Raw genomic sequence first — 22,853 nt, forward strand, 5'->3', positions numbered from 1 at the left:
GCGATTTCATTCCAAGGTGGTCGTTGTCGCTGCGTTCCACAAACGACTGGAGCCACCAAATGCCCTGTAACCTTGAGCCTCCCTTTACGTCCACTGGAGGACGAAGGCCTCTCCCAGTGATGTCCATTCAACCCCATCTTGCTCATGCCGACTTGCTCCTCGAAATTTCCCACTTTCATCGCCGCACCAAATTTTCTGCCGTCCTCGACTGCGCTTCCCTTCCCAGGAACCAATTCTGACATTATGACAACGTCTCCGTCTCATTGCATGGTATTGCGCCTCTGTCTTCTACATTCCTTTGACTTTCATCCGATATCGTGGCCATCTTCACACTAAATCATAGTAATCTGATTGCAAATATAGGCGACCGCAGTTCGGCATTTAACTGTTCATTTTTACAGCAAGCAATAAAACGCGGCAATGCCCTACCAGAATACATAGCCTCGTGCACTGATCGCACAACTTTTCGTGAAAAACTCACAGTTAATTTTTCATAGCCCTCGATAACCCGCCGACGTACAAAAAGGGCACACCAAACAGCGATTTTACCTTCAATGCTATTTTCTTCGTTTGTTATGTCTATTTCTTACTTTATTCTTATTGCTGATTATCATGTTAGACGTTTGTGTGTATCATGCACTGTTCACCCTTCGGTTGCTTTTCTTTTATTGTTGCTTTAGGTAATGTGAACCACAAACATGCGCCCTTCCCTTATGCAATGCCCTCGGGCCTTTGAGGTGAAATAAATGAAATAAAATGAAAACTCTAATGGCCCACCGGTTATCTGCCCTACGCGTTACATGGCCTGCCCAGCTAGGATGTTCCTCCTAATGCTAAATTGAATATCGGCTAAGCCTGTTTGCCCTCTGATCCACACCGCTGTCGTCCCGTCTCTTAACGTTGCGCCTAACATTTTTCGTTCCGTTGCTATTTGCGCGGTGCTTAACTTCTTCTCGAGCTTCTTTCTTAACGTCCGAGTTTTGGCCCCTTATGTTAGCACCGGTAGAATGCAATGATTGCAGACTTTTCTCACTTACAGTGGTAAGCTCCCAGTCAGGATTTCGTTATGCCTGCCATATGTAATGCAATCCAATTTTGTTCTGTAAATTTCCTTATTATGTTCAGGGCCTCTGTGAGTAACTGGCCTAGATAAATATACTCCTGCGGAGAGCCTAGAGGCTGACTGGCGATCATGAATTCTTGTTACCTTACCAGTCTATTGGACATTACCTTTGTCTTCTGCATATTAACCTTCAACTCTACTCTTACACTTTCTCAGTTAAAGTCCTCAATCGTTTGTTGAAATTCCCCCCGAGTGTTGCTGAACAGAACCGTGTAATCTCTAGACGAAATGTAGTTTAAATATTCGCCATTAATCCTCGCTCTGAAGCCTTTCCAGTTAATGGCTAGAATACTTCTAAGCATGCGGTGGATAGAATTGGAAAGATTGCGTCTTCTTGCCTGTCCCCTTTCTTGATAGGTAGTTCTTGTCGTCGTCACTCTGTGCCGTGGCAATAGGAGCAAGCTCTCCTGGCTTGAACAGTGTGCAGCTGCGATGGGCTGTCTTGCGCCCGCACCGTGTCCAAGCTGCGCCACGCTACGCCCACTCCCACGGCCGTGTGCTTCAGCGCCGACCCGTTGTGTGTCTTCGCAGGCGCCGTCCAGTGCAGACTGCAGCCCAGCATGGCGGCTGTCCGCAGGCGGCAGCCGCGTCGGCTGGCGTTGGTACGCGACCGTGTGCGTACTGTCCTGGCTGTGCTACGTAAACGCTCTCAGCTGTGGATTCGTCTTCGACGACGCATCGGCTGTACGGGACAACCGGGACCTTCGGCCGTCAACGCCCATTGGCAGCCTGTTTGCGAACGATTTCTGGGGAACACCGATTCACAAGGTAGGAGCAGTGACCGGCGCACCTTCCGGTGCCATTGCCCATAGTGCTTCTTACAATATACTAGCGGTAAATCTGGCAAGGCAGTCGCTGACCCACCATTGGAATGATGGGAAGTGCGTGTATTTATCTGATATTCGTGCTTGTGGATCCAGACGTTCTTGTGGCTTTGTTTCTTACGCTTCATATGCTTCCAATGTCGTCAATTTCAGAGCAATCTATACTCTTCGTAGTGCAGGAATCGTAGCGAACACGCACAATCACTACTAACTGCAATGATAGAGCTTGGTGAGGTGGCCGAATCGAAACGCGCTAAGCGTCGAAAAGAACTGGCACGATCGCGATAAATTCATAAGGGCGTTTCACATCGCCTGCGGGTGTGTGCGTCCCTGGCGTAATGGTTTCACTATCAGGATTCTGTGTGGGGGTCCTGTGCTCGAATCCTGCTGTCGGACACTTTTAATAACGTTTTTTTTAATAATTTTTTACGCCACACATTGTTCAAAATGACCAGTTTACAAAGTGACGAAGCCATTTGAAGTCTGAATGACGAAGTTTAGGCACATACATGTACCATAATGCCATGTTGGCTCAATCATTGCAGCTCCCGTAGACACTAGCTCCAGAGTTCCCTCTGGTAATTATTTTATGAAACTGTATGTCATTGGCCATCCTCCTGTGCCTACGTTGACTGCTACATGCTTATCTTGGTTTGTGGCTAAAAACAACAGCTCGTTAAAAAGGAAAACGAAGGAAGGCGTTCGGTTCAAGTAGTTTTCCTGGGCCAAACAAATGTCCTACTCCGTTTTCTTTTGCCGTGGAAGTAATCGCTGAACTCTTGTAAATAAGTGCTTTGCGCACTCGGCAGGGAGCGGCCCTGATTGCAGTCTTTCTTTTCGACACTACTCTGAACGGAATTGCAGCCGCCTCGTGTAAACCGAGCTTCATAAAAAAATTTAATGATAGTGTTTTACGTGCCAAAACCACGATGTGATTGGCACGTCGCGTGATTCACTACGGCGTGATTATGAGGCACGCCGTAGTGAAGTACTCCGGAAATTTGCACCGCCTAGGGCTCTTTAACGTGCACATAAATCTAAGTATGCCGGTATTTTCGTAATTTGCCCCCATCGAAGTGCGACCGCCGTGGCCGGCATTCGATCCCGCGACCTCGTGCTTAGCAGCCCAACACCATAGACACTAATCAACCAAGGCGGGTACCCGAGTTTCATGTCGTTGTCACTTCGCCATGTCACTTGTGTGGCTTCTACACATGCGGCGTGTTTTCGTGGCTTTTTATTTGCGCCCAGTCATTCCAGTAGTTGAAGGGAGCAAGAAAGTTATACAGAATATGAATGCACATAGCTATAAAGGCAGATGCGTGCGCAAAGGGAAAGTCGTAAGAATCAAGACGGGTGTTGTGCTAGCACATGGTTTATTGCTAGAGAGAGCGATGGTTTATTGCTCAAGAGAGCGAGGGGTATAAGCTGAAAATGTCAGCCGTGCTACACGCAGGCTATTTAGATAGAGCTCACAAATGATTTCAAAAAGAAAGTAAACAAATAAAAACTTCTTTCGCTATTGCAGGCCACCAACGCATGCTCCCACGCGCATTCTTTTCTTATTCCAATTTTTAAAATTTTTATTGTTGTTTCAGAACCAGCGGGGGTTGAACCTGCAGCGACATAAGTGTGATGACCGTAAAATACTAGAGCACATTAACTGTCACGGTATACAGAAAAATGGGACAAGCAATATGAGCTTTTTGCGCTGCCTATGTCGGACGCAAACCGTACAGCGAGAACAAACAACGGGCCCTATAACGTAAAACTATTCCGATATGTTTTGATTCCAATCTGCTGACGTCAAATTCGCGTAACCGCCAACGCAATCGCCGGCCAGTCACCCGGAGGGTTGTCTGAACAGACCAATCCAACGCGCTCCTCGTTCATGGGAGGTCACTTTTGTTTGCTTGAAAAACGAATAGCATTGCCTGCACTGAGCGGCTTGTATTATCTAATTGGCTGACAAGAGGCGAGGAGCACGCTCAAGTGGAGAGGGACTTGATAGGGCCGAGCCACTGCACTAAAAGTGGATAAACTGATGAAGAAGGTGGTGCCGGCGTCTGAGATTGGTCCGCTTTCCCTTAGCTTGCAGTGGCTTGTCGAAGATCGCGGCGGCATGCAACGGAAACTTGAGAATGGCGCTAAAGCGGATCCTCAGCAAAGAATAGTTGGCAGAATCAGGTCATAAACGTGCGGAAAGTGCTTGAAAACGTTACACGGCCATACAAGAAGTTTTATTATATTATTATACGCAAATAAACCCATGCTCTCCGGCAGGTGCGAGTAGCAAGCGTCTGAACGATCGGCGGCAGCCATCTTTTATTCCTTTCGGAACAAAGTAGCCTGCGGCTCTTCAGAAGAAAATTCAGTTTTCTTCGGCATATTAATGCATCTTTACTGCCTGCACGTAACTTTGACGCGGTGAGTTCTTGCGGTTGTGTGACGTCGCGCGACAGGCAGGTGAAGTGGGTGCAGCCCGAAAACTTTTGACCAATAGCCGGGGGCTAATGGCCAAAAGGCGTCGAATCAGAAATAACTATTTCTCTTTTTTTTTTCGGTCAAATCGTGCATAATCAGTCTGTTCACGTGATATCATATGGGGAGCTATCGCGGTTTTCGTGACGTCGTGTGACAGACAGGTGAAGTGGGGGTGCCCCGGAAAAGTTTCTCACCAATCGCGGAGGGCTGATTACAGAATTGAAATAGAAAAGTTTGGAATAGTTTTATGTTATAGCGCCAAATGTGTGTGTGGGCAGAGAGCAAACCTGCCGAGTCCTTGGAACAGCGCTATTTCCGGGCATGCTCTGCAGCATTTTTTGCTCCTAGTGGAAAAGTACAGCCTCCTCTCCAAAAAAAGGAGGAATGGAAGCAAATCAGTGGCAACCTTTCTTAAGAGACAGAGGGACAAAATTCAGTACCTGGTGTATTCATAAGAGATGCACAAAACTGCTGGAGGTATCTTGCTGGAGTTGACGCGATTGAGAAATACTTGGAATAAACCCTTACCTCAGACAGTCAATATTTTCAACGTATATCTTGTAACAACCGTCATCGGCTTACCTTGTATCTGACAGCCCAATCTCGGCCAGTGTACGCAAACGGAAGCACACTGTAGCTATGACTTTGAAACTTAGCATATGTTGTTGAACATTCTGCAGTAAAGTAGAGCCATTCCTTGTAGACTAATTGCAAAGCAGGCTCTGGACAGCCGGTTAATTATTCTGGTGCAGCTAAAATTGCGCATTGTGAGCGACTGGACTACCCAGTGCTGAAAATATCCTACGAAATTTTGTGGTAGACAGCATAATTACTAACACGTCAGCCGACCTTCATTTGCCGTGGCACTGCCTATTCATAAATTCAGATTCAGTGTTCAGATTAGCGTGTATTGTTAGCAAGGTCGAGATTTTACAGCATACAGAGGGCTGGAAGGTAAAAGAGAAAAGAGGTTCTATTCCGGTAACGATGTGTTTGTTTCTACACGTCATCCTTTAATAAAGGCCGAGCACCGACGCCTAACATCAACAGATTTGGACATATATTCGCTTAATCACCTAAGAATGTACAGTGCGATAAGCAGGGCTTGCAAAACCGCGAATGAATGCTCTTCGCTTCGGCAACTCTCGGCGTTTGTAAGATCGCTGCAGTGGCTTGCTATTCCGCAGACGGAGCAGCCGACCCGGCATACGGCACAAGCAAGCCTGTCGTGACCCTGGCGCAGGCAGGCTTTGTTGTTGTCTTTGTTCGCGCCCAAACGAGGAGCCGCGCGGGCCCACGCCACCTTCCGCTCGCGCACGCTGCCTTCATGCCTCCCATCACGTGCCGTTGCAATCGTCGCCGGTGGCCCATTCCCACGCCGTCCTGCATGTGGCGTCATCTTTTTCTTTTTTTTATTTCGTTTCGCGACACTTGAACCATTTCACCTATCAGTGGCTTCTCTGCTCTGTGCAGCGGTTGGCGGCATGAGAGGCCTGTTGAACTTCGACTTCAGCTCGCCTCCTTCTCAGCCTCATTTTTATCTATATTTCGCAAAAATAGTGCTAGCTTCAGGACCAGAGGAAGAAGAGACATTAGTACCGCTGGCTATGAACTGGTGGTTTATCGACAGAAAAGAATATTAGGGGCGTGATAAGGATAGCCAACATCATAATGCTAAAATATTCGTGCCATCTAGCAAAGTGAGCAGAAAATGATGGTCGTTCAGGCCGCAACAGTGGTAGAGTGAAGTTCAATCTATCACGCAGATATATCCACACCCTTTTGATAAACAAACTCAATGGAAAGTAACAAAGCTAACAGAAAACTCTTGCAAAGGAACGAAAAACACAGCAATAATAAAACTTAAGTGGCAGTGATAATTAACCCAAGCTTCTTCGCATATGTATACCAGTCTGTGACAGCAAAGCTATATAGGCAAGTTACCACACCCTTCGGAAGTACTAGTGGTCTGCTTGTCGAGCGTTCGTCGTAGTGGCTTTTCTTAACGACCGGATTATAGGCCTCTCCTTTCCGGGTGTCAGGGCCGCACTTGTTTGGCGTGTGAGCACGAAGCATGAAGTCTTAGCGCTAATATTATTGTGCCTATAGATGCCCATTTCTTTCTGTTGTCTCTATATATGTCTACTTATGAGCCTAGCATCTGAAAATGCATTTTGGGGTGCTCTTTCGAAAGCACATCATTGACAGACGATATCGCTAATAGTAACACACCTGACCATGTGACGTGGCGAATAAGCGATTGTGTTGTCAACGTTAGTCGAGCTTTTGACGGCCTCTTACCATCTGCCTGACATTCGTCATCAATGTCACATAAAATTATTATCAAAATTCTCGTTTTTCGGTAGTGGCCGCACTATTCTGTGTTACAATGCAGAGGGAATTTATAATTTTGCTGCAATTAGGCTGGCGCTTAGAAAACGTCATAGAGGGACTATAATTTTGCTACAATGCTCGCTCGTATTACTGCGCGAGCTGTGGTTGGAGTTCAGCACCGCAACGGCACAAGAACCAAGCGGGCCCAAGGGACGAGAATATTTCTATTGCACTTCCTTAGTGGCGGCTACAAACTAAGCAGTCTTTCTCTGAACGGCGAAACGCTAGAACTGAACATCCTAAACGTTTGATTGAACATAGCTACCACACTGACACATTCGGCTATTAATTTTCTCCACAGGCAATTGGGATTCATTGCCCAGATATATTATATTTTGCTCACTTGACGAATTTCTTCCTGTGATTGAAAAATATGTCCATCACTATGTAGCGAGATTCTAAAGATCGCCTATAGAACACCGCATATTCTTTCAAATTAGTTTTATGTACTTTTTCTTCATGTTTTCCTTCCCCATTGTTTTTCTTCATTAATCCTTAAGGGCTTTCTCAGGAAGGTCGCACCTTCTTACTGTACTGCTGCAACTAGGTTTTGTTGTTAGCGGCATTATTAGCAAGTGTATGAGAGCCTGTCATTCACGTTTTGATGAAGGGTATTTTCCCACGTCCTGCAAGAGCAACCATGTGGAGGCTAAGTATGAAATAAATAAGTAGTCGAAGTATGAAATAAATAAAAAATCTAAAGTAAATTACTCTTGATAAAGAAGGGGCCCACATTTAGCGTGCAGTTTGCCGAGCTTTACGTTTTAAATAACGCATGCACGTTAATGTGGAGGCGTGGTATTGAGACTGCAGTTTCGAAACGCTTGCTTGAAAGTACGTTGAAAGAATCGTTGTGGTCGACTCACAGAGACATGCAACGCGCAGTGTCAGCGTTTACAGGAAGGCCAACATGCTGTCCATGAATACGCAGACTGGAGGCCTCGAACTATCGGCTGAAAAGTCCTGCTTAATTCAGGTCGCTTATAAGCCTGGCAAGATGGCGGCGGCTCAGGCTGACTCTCAACCGACGATTGGCCAGACAGATATACCTGAAACAAAGGAAGTGGACTAAAATTCCACCAGTCTGGATCCGGTGTTTTGTGGCTTCAAAAGATCCGCAAGAACATCGGCGACAACTCTCCAGTCAGTGCGGACGTTTGCACCGACGAGCGGAGGGACGTGTGCACTGCGGTATTCGTTCAGTCCTCCAGTCGCTCATTTTCGACCAGGTGCGATTTCACCGGCTTCCTGCTCGGCATTGGGCAAGTCTTGAAGCGATCAAGCGAGACACTGCCGAATAACGTCGCCGAAGGTCTTCGTCTTACGCCCTCTCCGATTATGCAGGAGCACGCTCAGCTGAACTCTGTTTCAGAGCTCGCGACTCAGCCATAGAAAGCCACAATCTGTAAAAGGTAGCACATTACGGAGGCCGTTGCTTTTAATAATCTTTTCACTAGAGGGTGACCACGACTCAAAATGACCCTCCTCCGTGGTGCGACACTTCTGTTACCACAAACAAGACAACCATAATTAGTGATCTTGTACAAACCGCTCCTCGTGGCTATCGCACAGGTGCAGCGGCGATCATTCCACAAGCAGGACGTGACATCGATGCTTAAGCTCTAGTCTTCCCGGAATAACATAGTCTTTCGACCTCTGCCACTGAAACGCCGGCTTTCTTGTTATTGCAACTACAATCAAGGCACGATTTGTCGGCTTTTCCTGTGCGGAAGGCATTCATTCGCGCCACGTCCAACCATAGTCTGCATATGAGGGCTTCGTATGTTCGGGGCAGTCCTAGCTTATGGTTGCATTTTCTCTGAGAGCTAGCACCGCCGTGAGCACGTGATCTGGTCATGCAAGTACATAAACTTAGTGCGGCTTTGGCATATCGCCAAACGTCAGTTAAAGCGAACCATGACATTGTGGACCACCGAAGAACAAGCTTCATGGGGGCATTGAGATACATTAATATTTCCATCATTATCATGACGTGTAGCGCTAGTTTCCCATGCGACTGCGCTAGCCGCAATACGTGACCGCGGACTGGACTACTTACTCCGCCGGCGAAACAAATGGGGGCAAAACGCGAGTGAGTAGAAGTATACGTACTTAAGCTGCATTAATGGTTATGCCTGAGGCTTTCGGCGCTTGGCAGCAGTGTACGAGAGCAGGTAGGATGAAATTATGGCAGGTAAGGTAGTGGAAAGGAACGAGTGTCCGTATCGGTGCTCCTCTTGTGCTGATGGGCAGTTCTCCCGCGCTCTAGCCGAGTTTCAGCGACTTGAGCAATTTAGCCCGGAACATAATGTTGCTTGCCGAACTCTCGACGCTGCCATCAGCGGCGCTCTTAATACGCGCCACGTTTTCTGGCGCTGTCCGCTTCTTTCTTTTCTTTTTTTCTAACTCCGTGCCTTTCGTGAATAGCGGTGACCGTGCAGATGGCCACCGTCTTACTGACGAGGCCGGAGAAGAGCTGCGCCTGCTCGATTATTATAAGGCAGCTTTCTCACCCTGACGGGCCAGGTACTTCTCGCAAGGCGCACGAGTCCATTGCACCGCGCGCCAGCTTTGTCGATGATTCGAGGAAGAACGAGCGGGTCAAAGCGCACTGGGCCGGCCGTCTTCGGCGAACGGCCCCTGCGCCTGTGCATTTGTTGTTTGTTTCCGCACGCATTGTAATGTGCAGTGGTGATTATGGTGCACTCGCAAAAGGCGAACAAGCAAACCTACGGGACAGTCTCGAACGTGAGGAGGTGGTGAAAAAAGCTCACACTGCAGAGTGCTCGCCAGCAAACTTGTTTGGCAGCGTGGAAAGAAGTTATCGGAGAGTCGTAAACGTGGGCGACACATTCGAGCGACCCGTTTTGGAACCTTTCACGGTGGCCTGGTCAGTTGCGCCTCCCACCGGCTGTTCGCTACGCGGCTCTCGCAACTTCTGCTCGGTCGCACAGTGTGAGCAGACTTCTTTTTACGCGTGCCGCCTGTTTGACGGTCATATCTTTCGAACCGTTTTCTTTCAATCCCATAGCCGCCTCTACTCTCGATGGCATACGAAGCGCGAACGGACTTTTCGCCGTGTGTCTTTTAGTTTCACCTTGACAACGTTTTTTTCCGGATGTATGTTTTCCCTTAGTGGTCGGCGCTTCGCATACGTGTCGCGCTTCCAAATCGTTCTTATTAGAGAGTTTTAGAATTGGGGGCGCAAGGCTCTGGGTCCCCAAGCCGTGTTGCGTCGGTTGCTCTTGGGTTTAGATGAGCAGCAGAGTTTGAGGATTGGGTCGAACGCAGACAGCGTTGGGTTGAGCGCTCGGGGCGCCGCAGTGTGGAAAATAGAAACGTGCTTGAAAGAAAAAAAAATGAATCTCTTTTCTTACAAGTGAAAACAAACAGAATACATTTTTGAGCAAAAAGAACGAACAATAATGTGTAAAAAACTGTTAGTACCGGTTAGCATTACGAATTAAGTGTGCGATTCTAAGCCAAGCAAAGCCAATCGAAGCCAAGCGCTCTTAGTTGGTGTTTCCTTGTGACCCGCGGCAAAAAAACTGCGAGTTCACCCGCGTGAAATGGCGAAAATCAGTCGAAGTAAATAAAGTTTGCCCTGCGACCATCTGCTGTACGCTATCGCTGTCACCCGCGAGGGCGGCCCAAGACGGCTTGGGGGCCCACGCTAGTTTTCGATTCTTGGGTCTTGGGTTAACGCGAACGCAAGAACCCAAGACTGGCTTGGGTTCTGCGCATGCGCACTTGCGGCGCGCAATTTTCTTGGGTCCCCAAGCCGCTTGGGCCCCCAATTCTAAAACTCTCTATTGTTGTTGCATGACTCGTGCCTCGTTCCTGTGTGTGTTGCTTCTCTCGTGTCCCAAAGGCCTAGATTTGATCGCCGTGTGGTTTCCGTATGTTTTCATCCTCCGTGCTCGACTTTCCTTGCTAGCTGGTTGAAAATTGAGAAGCCTTGAACGAACGATTTTGATAGCACTGCTTGCGAGAGGTGGTTCTTCAAAGTGGTCATCTATGTCGTGCACGTGAACGAATTTGTAACTTCACTTCCTTTCTCACCGATTGGAACGCAAGCTTATCGTCGTGCCGCGGGCTTCGTCACATCTCAGTTCTCCCGCTGTCGTGGTGCTTTCTGAACCTGCAGTTTCGGTTCCTTGATGATTCCTCCCACTCATTATTATACGACAGCCTCTGGTGTGCGTGTGGCATCCAAAATGGCGGGTGTTTCGGTGACGGCTGTTGAAGCCTGGCTCCCCTAATCGTTTCGATGTCCTCCACTGGTGCCGGTACCCGTGCAATCCGAAACATTTGCAAGAAATTCACAAATCAAGAAAACATCCACATTGTCCCGCCAAGGTTCCAGATACTGAGATTGCCAGTTGATATCCTCTGTCTCATACGCATTTTCTTTTCCTTCAATCCAGCGAGGCTTGAGCATTGGAGGAACCTGGCGAACGCAATCGCGCCAGCAGCCTTTATGATTTTCTGACACCTACTCGACTTCTACAGCTGTGCACGGCATTGGCTTGTCCTCAACGGCTCCTTAGCGTTCTAGCGGCTCAGCTTTCCCGTTGTAGAGGCCGTCTTGAATTATGTTCTCATATTCCACATGAAGTGACAACGGTTGCGCGCCTCTGCTTCGTGTTCACCTTCTCCACACATATAGTGGGTGACGCTGTCGTCACATTGTTTGTTTCAAGGATAAACTGACCTCAGATACCTCAGGACCTCAGGGACCTCAGGATCAGGTAACAGCAGAATTGTTATAGGATGGTTGGCATATTGTCCTGGAAAAACTGGGCACCCTCTATACGCAATGCCTCATGACTTCGAGCATACCGGAATCTTGGAAGAACGCTAGCATAATCCTAATCGATAAGAAAGTGGGATGCCAAAGACTTGAAAAATTATAGACCGATCAGCTTACTGTCCGTTGTCTACAAAGTATTTACTAAGTTAATCGCAAATAGAATCAGGAACACCTTAGATTTCTGTCAACCAAAGGACCAGCCAGGATTCCGTAACGGCTACTCAACAGTAGAACATATTCACACTATCAATCAGGTGATAGAGAAATGTGCAGAATATAACCAACCCTTATATATAGCTTTCATTGATTACGAGAAAGCGTTTGATTCAGTCGAAACCTCAACAGTCATGGAGGCATTACGGAATCAGGTTGTAGACGAGCCGTATATAAATATACTGAAAGATATCTGTAGCGGCTCCACAGCCACCGCAGTCGTCAATAAAGAAAGCAACAAAATCTCTATAAAGATAGGCGTCAGGCAGGGAGATACGATCTCTCCAATGCTATTCACAGCGTGTTTGCAGGAGGTATTCAGAGACCTGGATTGGGAAGAATTGAGGATCAAAGTTAATGGAGAATACCTTAGTAACTTGCCATTCGCTGATGATATTGCCTTGCTTAATAAGTCAGGGGACCAATTGCAATGCATGCTCACTGACCTAAAGAGGCAGAGCAGAAGTGTAGGTCTAAGAATTAATCTGCAGAAAACTAAACTAATGTTTAACAGTCTCAGAAGCTAACAGCCGTTTACGATAGGTAGCGAGGCACTGGAAGTGGTAAAGGAATACATCTACTTAGGACAGGTAGTGACCGCAGATCCGGATCATGGGACTGAAATAATCAGAAGAATAAGAATGGGCTGGGGTGCGTTTCGCAGGCATTCTCAGATCATGAACTGCAGGTTGCCATTATCTCTCAAGAGAAGAGTGTATAATAGCTGTGCCTTACCAGTACACACGTACGGGGCATAAACTTGGAGGCTTACGAAAAGGATTCTACTTAAATTGACGACGACGCAACGAGCTATGGAAAGAAGGATGATAGGTGTAACGTTAAGGGATAAGAAAAGAGCAGATTGGGTGAGGGAACAAACGCGAGTTAATTACATCTTAGTTGAAATCAAGAAAAAGAAATGGGCATGGGCAGGACATGTAATGAGGAGGGAAGATAAGCGATGGTCATTAAGGGATACAGTCTGGATTCCAAGGGAAGGGAAGCGTAGCAGGGTACGGCAGAAAGTTAGGTGGGCGGATGAGATTAAGAAGTTTGCAGGGACAACATGGTCACAATTAGTACATGACCGGGGTGGTTGGAGAAGTATGGGAGAGGCCTCTGCCCTGCAGTGGGCGTAACCAGGCTGATGAGGTGTATTGAGCGCATCGGAGTGGGCGTCGCAGTGTGTACAATATCGCGAGTTTATAAGACGTACGGAAACGTTGATAAATGAGAGTGTGCAAAGTCGCCCGTGAGGCACGCGCGCGCAGCTGTCGAGTCGTGAGAATCATCACATTCTTACTTAGTACGCGTACTTTGAGGGTTAGCGGTGCTAAGCTGTGGCCTAGTTCTTTTTCTTGCTACGCTTATTGTCGCCTAATAATGCACTTCATTTCGACTAATGCGCACGTATGTGTAGCCTAATTTCGGCGTCCCTCGTCTGACCGTTGGCCAAACGCGGTTGCAGGAGCAGAGCCACAAGTCCTACCGGCCGCTCTGCGTGCTCACCTTCCGGCTCAATTACTGGCTGCACGAGCTGCGCCCCATGGGATACCACGTGGGCAACGTGCTTCTCCACTCGCTGGTCGGCGTGCTCTTCCTCAGGTGAGCCACTCGCCAGAGACCTTGTCACCGGACAATGGCTCACAATGCCCAAAAAGCAGGTAATCATGCAACGGTGCTTGTTTAGTGAATACTGTCATAGCCAACCAAGAATATTACAGCATGGGTGAGAGCCAAAGAAATTCCACCATTGAAAAGATGGCGAAAATGAAAAGAATTTTGGTATAACTTCTAAAATGCATAGAAAACGCGAAAGGCAAAAGAACCCTTTCTTGTGTTTTTTTTTTCTTTTTTTTTCTTTTTGAAATTTCAGATTGGAGTGGGGGGGGTTTCGTCCCTAATAATAGTTGTGATAATGACCCTATAGCCATTGGCACCTACCAACTCGGTGGGATCGGCCAAGAATTCAGCGGATGATAGACATCTGTTAGGGGTACACCTTCCGAAAAATTTGATTATGATAAATAAGTAGAACCAAATAGAATATAGAGGCAACTTCCCTAAAAATGTTGGGAATTGCAATAAAGACGTTTCTGTAGCTCAAAGCGGTCCCATGGAAACAATGGCTGTTGGATTTGATGAAAGCCCAAGGCTACGAAACGTAATTTCAGAACGTTTTCATTGTCTGGGTACTCGAACATGAAAAAAAAAGAACAAAAAAGCTCAATATATGAACGTACAGGGCTACAGCAGCACTAAGCAAAAGGCAATTATGAGTATTCCCAGCTATGATCTGTACCAACTAGCAGGATAAGTCAAGAACCGGGTAATAGGAGGAACCATAGAAGCAGCGAGTAGCATGCAAGAGAAAAAAGTGGGCATGGAATCCCAATGATGCTAAGCTCAGAGAGCATACTACATGAATTAAAAAGCTCCTGTAGAGTTGCGCATAGTGCTGGTGGACTAAATAATCAGGGATAAGAAGAGTTGAAAGACCACTGAGTGGAAAAAGGAAGGCAACCTAAAAACAATTTTACTTAGCTTATAAAATTAAACATAGCACACGCTTCTCTCTAGCTATAGCCGAGATCCGAAGCTCACAGAAAGCATAAAACAGAAACTTCAGCGTGAGCCAAAATCACGAAATGGAAACTTTTTGTGTGGATCTAAGACGGGGGGATGGAAATTTCGATGTTGATTTAATTTCATGAGAGATGAGACACCTCCAGACCAGTTCTTCCCTAGTAAAGCTTTAAGGGAGGTATGCGGCATCGTAATATTTGGGAGCGTTTCTTTCTGGTACACCTTGAAGCAGCTGCTCATTGCATATATATGCATATATATATATATATATATATATATGGTCACGAGCTCTGACATGAACCGCGGCTGCCGCGCAGACAACCAGGTGGAAGAAAGAAGAGAACGTCGTTAGTCAAGCTGCCGCGGGACCGCTCTCAAAAACGCGCCTATCAACCAGATTCATCGGGTACTTTCTTCTCCAAAGTAGGTCTTCTGGGCGGTGCATCGGTCCTCTCGGAAGTGGCTTCCTGAAGTGGAGTCTCCTGGCCACTGAGTGCGCAGTGTACGACCTCTAGACCGCATAGTCGGCGCTAATGATCCCTGGTTCGATGCTCGGGGTCGTGTAGAGTACCTAGCTATATGACCAGGCATGCCGCAGAAGTAACACACTGGCAAAGGGCGAACTTCAGAATGCGGAGTGAAGTATTCTGCCGAAGACATCAGTTGAGGGTAACGAGGCTCTTCCCCTTGAAAGTCGTAGGTAGCGGCAAGTCTTCGTGGACGAAAGTTGCGGGGGCGTGGATCAAAACGTAGATTTGGCGATTCATTGCGTGGTGGTTCGGTCGTAATGTAATGCGGTTCGTCTCTGGAGCCGTTAAGATCCGCGACGTTCACCGAGTGGTTCCAAGTAGCCGAAGGGGGTTCCCAAAGAGTGTCTCGGAAAACGGAGGAGCTGCAACGTGGCGCCGCGTAACGTGCCTGTTCGTCATGGCGCTGGAGGTCCTCGCGGACTATCTGGCGGATGGCGGACGAAAGGTCTGGGAGCGGAGGACTCGTGTCAACACTCGCTGCAGTCGTTACGTTGGCCAGCCATCCAAACTTTGGTGTAATTCGGCGAGCCTTCAGCGCCTCGCACGTACGGCAGTGCCGTATCCGTTCTGATACACTGTTCAAGTTCTTTTTACCAATGAGGAAGTTGTACACGTCTTCCGCTATTCCGTTTACGACGTGCACCACTTTTCCTCTGTCATTTGAGGGTTGACGGTTCGGGACAGCTTCAAAAATTTCTTCGATATTGGTAGTGCAAGTCTCGCCGGGTACCTGAGCTCTCTGGGCTAATGTGAATTCCGCACGTTTCTTCTTTGCGTCCGAGTCACCGAAACACATCTTGATCTCCTCAACGAAGCGTGTCCATGTAGTTAGCATGTCCGCATGGTTGTCCTACCATTCCAACGCCGTGCTGGCCAAGAAGAAAACAACGTTCCTAAGCTGAGTGGCAGTGTTCCAGTTATTGTGTTGGCTTATCCTTTCGTAATGGGTTAACCACTCGTCCACATCTTCCTCTGCCTTCGCCAAGAACGTGCGTGGCTCTCGGTAGGGCTGGATAGGGACTGGGCTCGCCAAGGCACTGCTGGTGAGAGTATTTTGCTGTGTGGCCATGATTGAGCTCGACGGCGAAAGTCCGACGAAGTGACGGCCTCGGCGTAGCTCTTCTGTTGGTGGCTCCGTTGTAGGTCGTGGGAGCTGGCGAAACGATGAGTCGGAATCTGCAGTCCACTCAAAGGGAACGCCTTTTTGGAGAAGGCGTGTTAAGGGATAAGCCATGTCAGCAAACCGGGGAATGAGTCAGCGAAAGTAGGAGCACGAGCCCAAGAAACTTTTTAACTGCTTGACAGAGTTGGGTACCTGAAATGCTTCTACGGCCGCAGTCTTTTGTGGATCTGGTCGGATGCCTTCTTTAGCGGCCTGTTGTCTTAGCGCAAAAGTTTGTCGTTCCCCAAAACGGCTTTTTTTTTTCATTGGGCACAAGACCCGCTTTCTCCAAACTGTTCAAGACCAAGTCCAAACGTTTGTTGTGCTCACTAAACGTTCGCCCGAAGATCACAACGTCGTCTAGGTAACACATGCAAACTTCCAATTTTAAGCCGCGTAATATCGTGTCCATGAACCTTTCGAACGTTGCGGGCGCGTTACACAACCCGAAAGGCATCACTATGCTGGCCTCGCGGATCGCACTTGACGGGATCAAAGCGTCCGCTGTCCAGCTAAATTACGGGTCGAACGCAGTTGAACATTTAAAACAAAGTTTAATTACACTGAGAAGGTCAAAAAAGCAAGTTAAAAATACACAACACGTTCAGTTTTAGCCCCGTAAAAAAGTGGTCCGGTCTCTATGACCGGTGGGGCGAGTCTGCCCGTCCCGCGCTTTTCCAACCGCGGTTTCCATGTCCGTCGCCGCCCCCAGGCCCGGGAAACAACACTCGACAGCCTGAAACGTCGTCACTGGGTCACTTCCAGGAACCGAACGGAGGGAGCGGGGTCCTTTCTTTCGCGCACAGCTCGGAGTCCGCGGGGGCCAGTGAAAGAGAAAGCAATAAAAGTTAGGAAGGCTCGCTTCCCTCTTGAAAGAAAAGTCTGGCCGTGCATTCGCGATGCGCACAGAACACTCCCCGTCTGGTGTCTTTCGTTGTTAAGACGCCACCACTATATCACGGTCACAGCAAACGCACAACTTCTGTTGTTGGTCGGAAGAATGTTTTCACAACCCCGTCTTTGGCTGTTTTCACCTCGACCTTGCGCACCCTTCCATCTGCGCTGGGCAGGCTTCGCGTAATCACTCCGACGGGCCAGTCGTTGCGGGTCGCTTCTTTATCCCTGAGCAGAACGACGTCGCCTTCTTTGAGGTCGGGTTTTGCTGCTTGCCATTTTCGGTGTTGCTGCAAAGTAGTGACATACGTTGTGCGCCAGCGCTTCCAGAACTCGTCAGCCAGGTTTTGCACGAGACGCCAATGCCGTTTGTATAGGTTGCTTGTATCTAACTGCCCAGTTGTTACAGATGCGCTTCCGTGTTTTTGGGTTAAGAGTGTCGCCGGAGTTAGGATTGTGGGATCTTCGGGGTCAGACGAAGTAGGAGTTATGGGCCTGGCATTAATGATGGCCGCCACTTCTGCCAAAAAGGTTGCAAGAATGTCATGGGTGAGTCGTTGATGACGTGACTGCATGAGCATTGAGTCAAGAATGCGGCGTGCAATGCCGATCATCCGCTCCCACGCACCGCCCATATGGGACGCGTGCGGTGGATTGAATATCCATTTGCAGCCGTTTCCGCTGAGGAACTTGCCTATTTGTGAGCGATGAATGCCCTCTGCGCTGATTCCAAGTTCTCTGCAAGCTCCGATAAAATTGGTCCCACAGTCAGAGCGTATTAGCTTGATGGGCCCTCGCATTGCTAGGAACATTCGGAAGGCATTAATGAAACTCGACGTATCCATTGATTCGATCAGCTCAATGTGCACTGCGCGAATGCTTAAGCAAGTGAACATGACTGCCCAGCGCTTGCTGTTTGCAACACCACCTCTCGTTCGGCGAGAGGCAATCATCCAGGGACCGAAAACATCGATTCCAACATTCGTGAAAGGAGGATCTGTGCTGATTCGGTCTGCCGGAAGGTCAGCCATCTTCTGGTCGTGAAAGCGCCCTCGCAGCTTCTTGCATGAAATGCATGCTTGCAGCACGGATGAGATGCACCTTTTACCTCCGACGATCCAATACCCAGCAGCTCGTACGGCTCCTTCTGTGAAGTGTCGGCCCTGGTGTTGCACGCATTCATGGTGGTGGCGCACGAGAAGCGTCGCCACATGGTGCCGACCCGGCAATAAGAGAGGGTGCTTCTCGTCGTCTGGAAGGTCGCTTCTGTTCAAGCGGCCGCCGACGCGGATCAAGCCGTTGGCGTCTAAGAATGGGTCAAGCCTTCGAAGCGAGCTTGTCTTGTGAACCTACTCTCCTCTCTGGATACAGCATATCTCTTCATAAAATGCGTCCTGCTGTACTGCGCGAGTGATGACGAGCCTGGCTTTGCAGAACACCTCAACGGGAGCTACCTCTCCTTGTGATGCGTTCTTTGCGCGATGGGCAACCTGGATCAGACTTGCTACAGCACGAGTGAGAGATTTCCAGTTCGAGAACCTCCGTCGCCGCCCCCAGGCCCGGGAAACAACACTCGACAGCCTGAAGCGTCGTCACTGGGTCACTTTCAGAAACAGAACAGAGGGAGCGGGTCCTTTCTCTCGCGCACAGCTCGGAGTCCGCGGGGGGTCAGTGGAAGAGAAAGCAATAAAAGTAAGGAAGGCTCGCTTCCCTCTTGAAAGAAAAGTCTGGCCGTGCATTCGCGATGCGCACAGAACAATCACATTAAACTCAAATAGACCGTCGGGCGTTACAGATGCTGTCTTTTCTCTGTCGTCCTTGTGTATAGGAATTTGCCAATAACCTGACCGTAAATCAATAGAGGAAAAGTAAGATGCCGCAAAAAGACAGTCGATGGCGTCGTCAATTCGTGGGAGCGGATATATATCTTTCTCAGTATTGGTGTTTAGGCGACGATAATAAACGCAGAACCGCCACGTAGCGTCTTCTTCACATCACGGGGGCTGCCCAAGGACTAGATGATTCTCGACTGACGCCTTTGCATAGCATTTCTTGGACTTGATCGCTGATTATCTTGCGTTCTGACGGGGACACACGCTAGTGTTTTTGTCGGATTGGCTGGGCGGCTCCTGTGTTGATGCAGGGACGAGTTCTGGACGCAGGAATCGATGGCGGGCCATCGTGCTGCGCAAAGTCGAATACCGAGGTGTGTTTTGTAAGCAGGGCCATCAACACTCGACGCTCGTGATCACTGAGTGATTTATGAATCATGGAAAGTATCTTTGAGCTCCCGGGGCTCGAGACACCGGTTGCTCTTCCATCGGGTAGCTCTGTAACTGCCGCCACCGATACGGGCGAGTCTTCCCGAAACGTGGCAATCTTTAGGCCTTGAGGTAGCACTGCCGCTTCAGTGGAACAGTTTAGCACCCACAGCTCCGCGCATCCATTGGTCACTGAGACCACGCAGTGCGGAAATGACACGTCCATGACAGAGCTCGTGACAATATATATATATATATATATATATATATATATATATATATATATATATATATATTCGTTGTGGGTTCGGTTCCCACCTGCGGCAAGTTGTTTCTTCATCCACTTTACTTTCCATTAATTTATCGTTTCATTACTTCATTTATTAGCACAAGTAATTTCCCCCTATGTTGTCCTTGGTGTCAGTGTTTTTTGGCTTCTTATGATATGACTAATAAAAATCGGGCCCCTCCGTTAACCCCCTTTCTTCTCGTTGATTACATAACGAGGGTCCCGAATCCGGCAACATTGATGCCTTTAGGTAGCATATGCGGGTTTATTGACCAGTTGCCTTCGCCCAAAAAGATCACCTTCTCGTGACGCCTGCGGCATGAAGGACGTTCCACGTCCGCCGCCAAGGTCTGTGAGTGGCGGCGCTGGCTAACACTCCCAGGGTTCTACTAGGACACATAAATATCCAAGAAAGTGGATGGGAAAACAGCGCCGCGGTAGCTCGATTGGTAGAGCATCGCACGCGAAATGCGAAGGTTGTGGGTTCGGTTCCCACCTGCGGCAAGTTGTTTCTTCATCCACTTTAATTTCCATTAATTTATCGTTTCATTACTTCATTTATTAGCACAAGTAATTTTCCCTTATGTTGTCCTTGGTGTCAGTGTTTGTTGGCTTCTTATGATATGACTAATAAAAATCGGGCCCCTCGGTTAACCCCCTTTCTTCTCGTTGATATATATATATATATATATATATATATATATATATATATATATATATATATATATATATATATATATCTCTGAACGGTATCTTACATTGCCTTGGTGGCTGATAAGAGCACCGCGCTTGTAAGCGATAATTTGATACCGTCACTCTCAGACTTTTTTCTTTGCTGAGACAGCAAGCCGCAGCAGGCAAAACATGGATCACATGCTCATAGAGGGACGCTCAGGCTACTGTCGCATTTAATTCACTCGTAAGTATAACCAGCGGTGGGAGAGTGGTTCGTGTTGTATCAGTAGCAGTAGTGCCTTATACGACAGTGGCACGTAACCAAGTGGGATTCGTCAAAAATCGTATAGCACACTTATAAATTTAAGTATATTTAAACAACAGTAATCTAACGGAATCGTCTGAAGCGTACGAACGTAATGTATGAATTTGCCCTTTCATTGAAATGGTCGCAATGTTTATGAGGGTTTTGCAAAAGTGTCTCCCCGTGTTGTTTCAGTAGCAGTAGTGCCTTAGCGACTGCGGCACGCAACCAGGTGGGATTCATCAAAAATCGAATAGCACAATTATAAACTCAAGTATATTTAAACATAAAAGTAATCGTACGGAATCGTCCAAAGCGTACGAACGTAATGTATGAATTTGCCCTTTAATTGAAATGGTTGCAATGTTTACGAGGGTTTCGCAGAAGTCCTGCTTACACATTTGTGGCGTATTTCATAGTGTTGTGTAATAAATTAGTATGTTCCCGCTTTACATTGTAATGGTTGTGGTCACGCATGAAATAGATGGCAGCTGGCCCATACCGTCGCCCAACTAATCCACGCTGAGGACGTTGTTGAAGACTTGTTCTCATCGAGAACGAGGAATATCGGATTTATTTACAGTATCTACATAAGAACGTTACAGTTCATCAGTCTAGCATGACTGAAAGAGGAATGCACCCCTAGCAGCCGCACCACGGCTGCTTATAAACACTATGTCCTCCCTAGATCCCTAGCCAGGGAAAACGGCCAATCAACCGTCGACCAATTCGGAGCGTCCAAAGTCATCGTAACCGACCCTGCTTTGAGGGGGAGTGTTTACACACTCACTTCCGCACAGTTTTCATTGACCACACTGAGGTAAGAGGGTTCTCGCAGATACGGGTCAGGCGCCTCTTGGTCCCAGAGTTGACCCCGCAGACAGTGGCCGCTGCGTCTGTCCATTGAATGACGACTTCTAAGACCTGTGAGACGGTGCCGCAAAGCACCTTCTTCCAGGAGTTCCACCGCTTCAAACAAACCGTGACGGTGACGGCGAATCCACTAAAAATACTTGGTCCGCCGACCGCGCCCAGACATGATGGCGCCGATGGGTTGGGGACTGTCGTAGTGTCGTCGTTTCAAAGCAAGTCGCCGCAGTAGACATGGTGGCGCCGTTCGGTTTTGGGACAGTCGCTTCCCCGAAGTCGTCAGCTTTCGCATGTCGGACGTAACAAGATGTACTATCAGGCGCTGCTTACAGAATTGTGTTGTGTTCTACACGCGGACCTACAGAGTTGTAAACCTAATTCGTTGGTTTATTGAAATGCCGTAAATTTCAAGAATTAAAAGAAATTGTAGCCTAAACGAAAGATTTCGCTATTTCCTCGATTCAGTACGTTTTAGCTTTTTTTCTTTTAAATGCAGCGAACCCCATCAAAAGTGGTGCAGTCGTTTCCGAGAAGAACGCGCTCCTGAGCTTAGATGCAGCCACGGAAGCAGTCGTCTGAAGCGCGTTCGTCGCTCGTTTTGTCCTCAACCGCAGGGTCTGCACCATGGTGGTCCCCGCCAGGGCCAGTGTCGCCGCTGCTCTGCTCTTCGCCGTTCACCCGGTGCACACCGAAGCGGTAAGTGCGTGCACGAGGCATCCCTCGGACCCGCGATCTGCCGGAGTAGGTACCGTAGAGACGCGTGAGCCCCGTCTACGTAACAGGGCTGTCGTGTTCAGTTTCCATCTCGGCCTCTGTCGCTTGCCGTGCACGACGGCTTCCTCACATTCGAGCACGCAGTGGCGTGGTGCACTTGGCTGCTCCCTACTTGCCGCCATCGCCGCCCTGTTTAACCTAGACGTGCAGCCGCGTGCAGGTGTCGGAGGCAGTTAAGAGAATACACATATCCCCATTTATAAATGTAAATAGGCAAGAAGAAAGGCTGGAGGATCGGGGAATGTCACCGGCATTCGATATTTCGTTCTTTTCGTCATTTGCACGATACTGAAGCTTCCAAACGGCATTTTCCGTCTGCTCTTTTTTTTTCTATCACATAAAAAATGCAGACTCACGCGCACATCCCTCCAAGTCACGGCTACCTTGCCTAGTGTATTCGTTGTGAGGTCTGCACTGACGTTTACGAAGCCCAATCAAACAAATCAGTGAGAGTTGCGGCGCAGCAGCGTTTGCTTCGTTGCTTGCACATCACGTGCGGAAGTTTTTGCTTTGTCATACCGTTGGTGATCTAATCGTCGAATGGTGTTCGGCGTGGTCGCGAATTCGTGCGGATTTCGTCGTGTTTTTGAATTCACATTCATATCCTATATTCAGTAATGTTCCAGGATTTATTTTTTGTAACTTTTTTTTCAGAAA

At 48.1% G+C, this 22,853-nt stretch overlaps 1 protein-coding gene across 3 annotated transcripts in view; it reads left to right on the plus strand.

The window, feature by feature from the left end:
• Nucleotides 1-22,853, plus strand: part of LOC142580123 (protein O-mannosyl-transferase Tmtc3-like) — an 870,647-nt gene that overhangs the window by 474,533 nt on the left and 373,261 nt on the right. For all 3 annotated transcript variants that reach the window (XM_075690944.1, XM_075690943.1, XM_075690942.1), the window contains 3 exons: nucleotides 1,655-1,891; nucleotides 13,320-13,456; nucleotides 22,037-22,118. In XM_075690944.1, the coding sequence (XP_075547059.1) occupies nucleotides 1,655-1,891; nucleotides 13,320-13,456; nucleotides 22,037-22,118 (456 nt within the window). The remainder of the gene's footprint in view (nucleotides 1-1,654; nucleotides 1,892-13,319; nucleotides 13,457-22,036; nucleotides 22,119-22,853) is intronic.

This window comes from Dermacentor variabilis, chromosome 4, assembly GCF_050947875.1.
Source record: "Dermacentor variabilis isolate Ectoservices chromosome 4, ASM5094787v1, whole genome shotgun sequence".
In the NCBI taxonomy this organism is placed as follows: domain Eukaryota; kingdom Metazoa; phylum Arthropoda; class Arachnida; order Ixodida; family Ixodidae; genus Dermacentor; species Dermacentor variabilis.